General features: G+C 45.2%; 1 protein-coding gene across 1 annotated transcript in view; it reads left to right on the top strand.

Annotated features, from left to right (window-relative positions):
• The window catches only part of DRC1 (dynein regulatory complex subunit 1), a 42,578-nt gene that overhangs the window by 3,800 nt on the left and 29,233 nt on the right, over positions 1 to 9,545 (top strand). The window contains exons 2-4 of the mRNA XM_006162227.2: positions 3,332 to 3,419; positions 6,939 to 7,051; positions 9,133 to 9,316. Of these exons, the coding sequence (XP_006162289.1) occupies positions 3,332 to 3,419; positions 6,939 to 7,051; positions 9,133 to 9,316 (385 nt within the window). The remainder of the gene's footprint in view (positions 1 to 3,331; positions 3,420 to 6,938; positions 7,052 to 9,132; positions 9,317 to 9,545) is intronic.

Here is a 9,545-nt window from a genome sequence, read left to right as displayed (position 1 = left end):
GTGAGTTATCCTCGGGTATCTGGCTTCCTCAAGAATGGTAGAGTAGTTCCTGTTCTTCCCTGGGGCAATGCAGGGCTGGCAACCATCATCTTCTCACTGTCCATAGGTAGAGAAAGTCCTTCTATATAATATATTTCTCAACTGGTTTAGGACAGCTAAAGATTCTTTCTGTTGCTTATAGTTGCAAGTTCTCAATCCTTGTTTTCGGCTTCAGCTTGCTGGTCCGGAGGCCACACGCCCGCCCCGGAGTGGCAACTGAACACTGGGCAGAGCGGGGGCCCGCAGCCAGGCCCTGGTGGGCCGTCGCAGGGGGCCAGCAAACTTCTGAAAAAGGCCGGCAGGAAACATTTTCGGTGTTGGAGGTCACGTGGTCTCAGTCTCAGCTGTGCAGAGCTGCCATTTCCCTGTAAGGGCAGCCATCGGCCACATGTGAACAGATGGGCGTGGCCGTATTCCAACACAACTTTACGCGTAGACACTGACATCGGGATCTCAGACAGTGTTCATATATCACAGCAAGTCTTCTTTCGATCGAAAAAAATGAGTAGATGTTATTTAGAGCAGTTTAAGGAGCACAACAAAGTTGTGTAGAAAACGGGGCTCCCACATACCCTGCACCCTCTCGTGCCGCACAACCACTGGCAACAACCAGCACCAGAGAGTATGTGTGTTGCAATCCATGAGGTGACATTGATGGGTCACACGCCAACTCCACAGTGTACCTGAGGGCTGGCTCTTGGTGGTTTGGACATTTTGTTGGTTTGGACAAATTTATAGTGACCTGTATCCACCATAATAGTATCATATCGAATATTTTCAGGGTCCTAAAAGTCCTCTGTGCTTAGTTAGGGCCAGCAGGTGAGGTGGCGTGGTGGTTAAAGCACTGGGGAAAAGAAAGCTTTCTGGATGCCCACATGGCTGACTTTGTGGTTCAAGTCCTGGACCTGGTGGCTGGACACATGTGCGTGTGTGCCAAAATCTCAAGAGGAGAATGGAGAAGATGGAATGGCCATTGCCCCCCAGGGGGTGGTTTCTCACTTTCCGTCTCTCTGTCTCTTTTTCTCTGGTGAGCGCATGTGCCCTATAGGGGGAAAAATCCTCTGTGCTCTACATATCCGTCTTTGTCTATCTTTACCATTTAAAATAATAAAACTCCTTTTCCTGAGAGTCACACGAAAGCAGGCAGCGGGCTGGATTCGGCTCACGGGTCACAGCCTGTCAACCCTGCGGAAATGATCCCTGTGAGGTTCTGTCAGATAAACGATGTCCTGATGGGTTCAGAATCTAGTATGACAGAGGTTGGGAGAACTACCAGATCATCACACCATGAAGTCACACAGGGCTGGTGGCAGTTCAGCCGTGAGTGCAAGAGCTATGTGAGTGTAATTATTGTCTATTCCATGTGAAGGTGATCTCGCTGGGCTGGTCCTGTGGCCCAGAGCTTAAGCGAGCTGGATCCCATTTGGCTAGTCTCATAGTTCTAGTACTGGTGGTGACTTGGAAGAAACATGCCAGGCATGTGTGTGTGTGTGTGTGTGTGTGTGTGTGCGTGTGTGTGTGTGCCCAAATCCCAACAGGATGGGGAAATGGAGGAGATGGGATTGTGGTGTGACCACGCCTCATAGGTCATGTGTGGGTCCCAGGCAAAGAAGGTTTTGTACTTTAAAATAGATGAAGATGAATACGTAACACAGGATTTTTTTCCTACAGGGTATATATATGCTTGCCAGAGAAAAACAAGAGACAGAGAGAGGGAAAATGAGAAATCACTCCCTGGGTGGAGGATGGCCATCCCATCTTCTCCTCCATTCTCCTTTTGAGAATTGGGGGACCAGCAGTTAGCGTAATGGCTATGTTGCTGGACTCCCATGTAGTTGATCATGGTTCGAGTCCTGGACCCGGTGGCTTAAATTCCCGCCGGGCGCATGTGCGTGCATGTCCAAGATCTTGAGAGGAGAATGGAGGAGAAGGGATTGCAGTGTGGCCATCCCCCACCCCCACCCCCCAGGGGGATGATTTCTCACTTTCTGTCTCTCTGTCTCTCTCTGTCTTTCTGGCGAGTGCGCACACCCTATAGCAAAGATCTCTCAAAAGAAAAAAAAAGGAGAGAGAAAGAGAGAGAACTGGGCGTGCACACGTGCCCAGTCTGCTCCAGCAAAGAAGGCGCACTTGCATGGGTCTGTTGTCAGGACGGCTACTTGGCTGGGCTTGCCGTAACTGGCAGTCATTTTCTGGAATTCACCAGTTTCTACAAGTGCCAGCCCTGTGAACGCAATGAGGACTTGACAGGCACCACCACTCCTGCGTCCTTGAGATCCTTAAGGGTGACACGAATCCCCACCATTCCCTCCGGCATGTCATCTTTTTTCTTACGTGCTTGGGTGCAGTTTCAGAGGTGTCCGTCTGGCCTCTGTCAGTACAGTAACACTCACCCACAGGCCAAGCACCTAATGTGGAGTTTCTCAAATTCTTAAATATGTCAATTCCAATGACACTTTCGGTGACTAGAGGATGATCACTGGCTGAGTCTGTAGACCCTCCGTGAGCAGGACTTGGGTCCCTGTGCACCCACACTCTAATGGGGTGAGGGCATGACATGTACAGTCTCCTGAGCAGATGACCACGGGCCCACTTAGGAGAGAATCAGGGAATCATTGTAGAATTTATTTGCCTTTGTATTCTAGATCCTTCCTTCTGAGAACCCTGCCAATTTAGTTCAGATGTTTTGGGTGTGAAAAGTGGCTTAGGTTCAGGAATTGAGCAGAGGATTATGACTTTGCCAGAACACCCACCCTCACCTGGTTACACCCAGCTGCGCTCTGTGGCTACATATACAAGTTGTACTCTTGTTGGCTGCCCTCAGTGATGCCATATTATGTTAACCATCTTCCAAACTCTGTTAGTCACGCCCTTGGCTGCCACTCTGCTGGGGACACAGTGGCAAGCTGTGCTCGGGACTCAGTGATAAACAAGACAAATGCTCATACAGTCTTTGTCTTCAGGAAACTTAATATCATTACTATTGTTTGTAGTTTTCTGTAAGAGTACATGCACTCCTGGGAGAGAGACAGAGAGAGAGAGAGGAAGTGAGAAGTCCACCCCAGGGGGGATGGCCATGCTGCAATCCCTTCTTCCCCATTCTCCTCTCAGAGCGTTGTATAACCACTGTGCCATTGTGACTGGCCAATGAGTGTGACTATTTTTTTTTTTAATATTTAAATCTATATCCATATGGAATGTATTTTGGTATATGGTGTGAAATACTATGGAACCTTTAAGTGTAGAATTAAGTACTAGAAATAACTTGTTCCTCTGCTTTTTTCCATCCCAGGGAAGCACTTGGAGAATACATAGATGGGAAGAAGGAGAGTGAGGAGGATCAAAGCAAGAGCGACAAACAGAAAGAAGAAAGCAGGCTGGTACGAACCGGCTGGCAGAGGGCTCCCACCAGTTCTGGACATGCAAGAGCTGATGTGACACCGTGGCTTTCATGTTTAGATGGAAAGAAACCACTGTGTTCTGTGTCACTGTCTCTAAGCAGAATCAAATTTAAATGTACAAAACCTTTCTTTCTTTATTCATGATAGCACGTGTTTCCATGAGGATGAGAGATGAGCAGTGTCTGGTCCCACTGCGGCCCTCTCCCTTCACTCGTCCAGCCCGTCGGATCCTGGGCCCTCATGCATGTGCCTGGCATGTTTCGGGCTGACCAAGCTTGGGGGTGGGGGGTTTGAATCATGGTTGCCCAGGAGAACTGGCTTCTCTTGAGCAAGTGCCTTATCTCTGGGCCACAGAATCAATCATGGAATCTTTTTTTTTTTCCTTTTTTAAGTTTTTTTTTTTAAATTTATTGTCTTTATTTATTTTAACTTACATTTTATCACATGTCTTTACAGTATACATTTCTTTTTCCAACACAAATAACATCATGTCAGTCAAGACAAGGATATTATTATATACATTATCATCAGTAAATCACTTCTCATTTTTTATTAGCTAAGCATACTTTTACCTGTTTTTTCCCTTTCCTTTTCCCCTCCCTCCCTTCTGTACTAAACTTTTTTTTTTTCACGTTTTATTGATTCACAAAAGATCTTAAAGTATGGACAAAGCTAGAATCTAGTGACAAGTACATTGTAATTTTCTTCTGAAGCATTTTTTTTCTCTCTTCATTCCCCCATTTACTAAAGACAGGTCTAAACTAACTTATTTGCAAAAAAAAAAAAATAGATTAATCTCAATTTGGTCTGTTATTTGCACAAAGCCCTGTAAGAATTCAATTTCTGATGCAAGGTAACAGATACTATTGTATTACTGAACTTATGCAAATAGCCATTCTGCCACAAAACAAGAATGCTCACAAATATTTTCTAAGTGCAAAGGGGTCAGGAAGGGAGAAAAGTTTGTTTCAATTTTTTTAAAAAAGTCTTTTTTTTTTTAAACCAATTTCTGAACCCAACAACTCAAAAGAAAACAAAAATATTTAAATCTGGAAAACAAAGCATAGAAGAAAATCAGTAATGTTTTAGAAAAAATCATAGAATTCTATTTTGCCAGTTCAGTCTCATGTAATCTCTCTTTTGTTGAATTTGCGGTGTTACTGTGGTCTGAACTTTCTGTTAATATTCAACATTATTATTGATATTTCAGAAGTTGTCTCTACCATTAAGTTGGCCTTTTTCTTGGTCATTTTTTGTTCTCTTATTTGTCTGTCTTTAGTTTTCCTACCTTCAGAACTTCTTGAAGAGCTGGTCTTGTGTTGGTAAATTCTCTCAGGTTTTGCTTATCTGAAAATGATTTTATCATTTCTTCCCACAAGAAAGATAATCTTGCTGGATACAGTATTTTTGATTGAAATAGCTTTTCACTTAACACTGTGAATGTATTTTCTCATTCTTTCCTTGCTTGCATTGTTTCCATCGAGAGGTTTGATAGCCTGATGGGATATCCTTGGAAAGCAACTTGACGTTTTTCTCTTGCCAATTTTAGTACCTCATCTCTGTTGTGGGTTTGGTCAATCTGGCTATGATGTGCCTTGAAGAAGACCTTCTTGGGTTGATTCTTTGTGGGGTCCTTTGTATCCCTTGGGTCTGGATATTTGAGTGCCTCTCTAGGTTGGGAAAGTTTTCTTCCAGGATTTCATGGAATAGATTTGCAATGATCTGATTTGTTTGTTTCACCTTCTGGGATACCAGTTATCCAGATGTTTGGGCCTCTAGTGGTATCTAGTATTACTTGTATATTATTCTCATTTTGGGGGGGTTATTTTCTCAGTCTTTTTGGTGAATTTTTCTACATCAGAGGTTCTTACTTCTACATCTGAGATTCGATCTTCTGTATGATCTAATCTGCTTTTAATACTTTCAAGGAGGTTTTAATTTCCTGTATTGCAGCTTTCATCTCTAACTGTTTCATTTGATTTTTTTTTTTTTTATGGTGTATATTTCCTTTCAGATTGTGGAAGAACTTCCTGACCTTCTAGAACTTGTTATCTCTTTTCTCCTGCATCTTCTGGAGATAGATGTCTCTCTTCTTTTGCATCTCTGTGAGCTTTGTCACTATGAATATCCTACATTCTTTTTTTTTTTTTTTGGAGAGATTTTCACTGTAGGGCGCGTGCGCTCGCCAGACAGACAGAGAGAGACATAGAGACAGAAAGCGAGAAATCACCCCCCAGGGGGGATGGTCACGCCGCAATCCCTTCTCCTCCATTCTCCTCTCGGGATCTTGGGCACGCACACACACGCGCCCGGCGTGAGTTTTAAGCCACCGGGTCCGGGACACGAACCGCGGTCGACTACGTGGGAGTCCAGCGACATAGCCATTACGCTAACTGCTGGTTCCCAATATCCTACATTCTTTATTTGACTTTTTCACGAGTTCCATTGTACTGTCTGTGGATGATGAAGGGCTATTCTTTCTCCTTGGGGGAGGGATATTTTCTTGATTTCCCATATTTCTTGTTCCTCTGTGGTCGTGGCTTCTTGTCATCTGATGGTTTATACGCTATTTCCTGCCTTCCGGCTTTTCATTGGGTGTTGGGCTGGAAGGAGGAGAGTCATGGAATCTTTTTCATTTGAGAGCGCTCTAGTCTTCTCTGCTCTGTTTTTTTTAATTTGCTATAGGGTTCATGTGCTTGCCAGAGAGAGACACACAGAGAGAGAGCGAGGGAAAGTGAGAAAGCATCCCCAGGGGGATGACCACACTGCAATCCCTTCTCCTCCATTCTCCTCTTGGGATTTTGGGCACCCACATGCACACACCCAATGTGTTTTTCAAGCCACTGGGTCCAGGACTTGAACCATGTAGTCGGCCATGTGGAATCCATCTGCCTTAACCACAGTACCACAGACTGGCCCGAAAGATGGTCTTTTATTTATTTATTTTAATAATTATTTATTCAATTTTTAATTTATTCATTTATTTTAATTTGCCAGAGACAGACACACACACACAGAGAGAGAGAGGGAGAAAGAGAGAGAGAGAGAAAGAGGGAAAGTGAGAAAGCAAGCCACCAGGTCCGGGACTTGAATCGTGGTCAGCCATGTGGAAGTGTCTAGCACCTTAACCACCATGCCACCTGCTGGCCCCAAAAGATAGTCTTTTAAATAGAGATGTCCTTCAAAGAGTTGAACTTAGATCACTGGCTTCAGATTCCAGAGTGATCATCAGTACACTATGGAACCACTGCCGTAAATTTTTTTTTAAAGAATTATTTTATTTAACTTTATTTTTAAATTTGATCATGAGGGGCAGAGTGAGAGTGAGACAGAGAGAGAGAGAGAGAGAAAGTGAGAAAGCAAGCCACCCGGTCCACGACTCGAACTGCAGTCAGCCACGTGGGAGTCCAGCCTCCTTAACTGCCATGCCACCTGCCAGCCCCACTATAAATTCTTTACAGTGTTCTAACTTTAGACCTTCTGATCTCTGTTTTCCAGAAATTGGCTAAACTGCTGCTCTGTGGCACTGAGTTGGTGACAAATATCCAGGTGGCTGCAGATACCCGAGAGATCCACAGGCGAGTAGAAGAAGAGGAGATGAAGCGCCAGAGGTAAGGGACCCTGGGGGTGCGAAGGGCATCTCCTCCATAGCTCCTAAACTCTCCTGATTGTTGAAAGTGACATTGTCCAACTTTGCCCAGTAGAATCCCCTTGCTGATCCTGGCGAATCCTCCCTCCCTCCATCCTCTTTTCCTGCTCTCCCTCCTCTCTCACTCCCTTTTTTAAGCCTTACATTGCTCATGTGCGCCAAGCCGTGTGGATACAGAAGGAGAAAGGCGGCCTCTGCTTGTAATGTCGCCTAGCTGATGTAGACACGGGAGCCCCCAACTATGGTTTGCGTGAAAGTAAAAGTCTGTGTAAAGAGTTGTGGAAACACGTGAGAAGGCCTCAAATTTCTGGAGAGATGAGAGAAAACTTCTCAGCCAAGATGACATTTGAGTTGGGCTATAAGGGGTGAATAGGAGTTCGAGAAGTTGAGTGGGCACACTAGGCAGAGGGTATGCTTGAGCACAGGCTCGGGTCACACAGCGCACTGGGGGACGGCACGAAAGTGAAGGATGTCTGACCTAGGACAAAACCTTTGGGCGCTGCGAGTTGAGTTCCTGTGTGAAAGGACTTTGGGCTCTTCGTTCCTAAGTCTAGATTATGAGGGAATACATACTTGCTTGCAACTGGAGGCTTTATTCCGGAAACGTCCCACTGCCTGTTATGGCTGTCCCAGGAATGCAGTCCGCCGAGCACAGCAAGTCGGCCTGGGAAAGGCCCTGAACCCCATGCTAAGGAATTAGGCTTCATCTCGCAGCTATTGAAGAAAAGCGAAAGGGCTTAAGTGGCAGCTACAGGATGAACGTGAAGTTTGGAAAGATGACCTGATGTTTCTCACTTATTGAAATAAAGAAGAAAATTAAGGGTGTGGTGCTTAAGGCAGCTGAATCCCACATGGCTGACTACACAGTTTGAGTCCTGGATTTGGTGGCCTGAAAAACACACTGAGTGTATGTGTGTATGTGTGTGTGTATGTATGAATGTGGTAAAAATCCTGAAAGGAGATTTGAGGAGAAGGGAGTATGGAATGGCTACACCTCTTCAAGTGTGCGTTCTCACGTTCCCTGTCTCTCTTTATCTGTCACTCCGACATATACGCCCTGTAGCAAATTTAAAAAAAATAATTAAATTATAATATGGACCTTGTGCTCTACCTTGGAAGGTGAGGTAGGGATGGGAAAGGGCAGGAGAGAGAGGATTGCAAGATGTTTAACGGTGACTCCTGTCCTTCAGGGGCTTTGCGCTCTTGTCTGGTGGCAGTGTCTTAGAATATGGTGTGTTAAAATTAGGAGAGAGAGTCTCTGACCTATGCCCTGACCATGGTTCTTAGAGGGGCCCCACAGGGCTCACAAGTGGCGTGGTGGTTAAAGGCGCTGGACTCTCCCACGGTCAATTGCAGTTCGAGACCTGGACCTGGCAGTTTGCTTTCTCACTTTCTCTCTCCCTCTCTCTCTGTCCCTGTCTGGTCAAATTAAAATAAATAAATACATAAATAAATTTGAATAAAATAATTGTTTTGGAAAAAAAAAAAAAAAGAAGCCCCCTTCCCCATCTTGGCCCTGATGTCTTCCTTCAATCCAGTCCCATCCTCAATGTACTCCATCAGAGTTTCTTTGGGATTTCTGGAAAGGTCATCCCTGTCTAGTTTCCCTATTTGTACATTCCACTGGTTATTTATGGGTAACTCAAGAAAGGAACAGCATACACTTGAGGTCATGTTACTAATAAACATTAATAACTGGGGACTAGCTTGTGGCATGGTGTTTGGGGTGGCCGGATCCCACATGCCAACTGCACAGTTCATGTCCCAGACCCAGCAGCTTGGGGAGCATACCAGGCACATGCGTGTGTCCAGAATCCTAGGAGGAGAATGGATTATGGCATGGCCTATTTAGCCTAAGTTATTTAGAGTCAGACATCAAACTAAAAGCAGATTTCTCAGTATTTGGTTTGGCTTGGGCTGGGTGTGTCTAAAGGTGGCTCCTGGCGCCTGGGCCCTGTATCGTAGAATCTCGAGCACCCGTCTGCCCTATTAAAGATGGCACCCAGAGCTGGTCTGTCATGGCTGGCACATTTGTATTTGCAGACTTGAGAAGCTGGAGAATGAAATGAAGACCAGCCAGGATAAGTTTGATGAAATCACCGCCAAGTGGGAGGAAGGCAAACAGAAGAGAATTCCCCAGGAGCTGTGGGACATGCTGAACACCCAGAAGCTACACTGTGCTGGGCTGATAGAAGATAAGAACAAGCTTATCAGTGAGCTACAGCAGGCAAGGGGTCTGTGATGCTCACTCCAGCCTCCTAAGAAGAGACTGGGGTTTAACTGGGCTATTGGTTTGCTCTTCCTGGGTGGAAGAATGCGGGGGCCTTTCTCATGACTTAGAATGCTGTACAGCTCAAACCATGAGCCTTTCGTTCTTTTTTAAACTTTCAAAATTATGGGAACCAGCAGTTAGCGTAATGGCTATGTCGCTGGACTCCCACGTAGTTGACCGCGGT

The sequence above is a fragment of the Tupaia chinensis genome, unplaced genomic scaffold, assembly GCF_000334495.1.
Source record: "Tupaia chinensis unplaced genomic scaffold, TupChi_1.0 Scaffold139757_1, whole genome shotgun sequence".
NCBI classification, from domain to species: Eukaryota; Metazoa; Chordata; class Mammalia; order Scandentia; family Tupaiidae; genus Tupaia; species Tupaia belangeri.
This window is presented reverse-complemented; position numbering and strand designations above follow the sequence as displayed.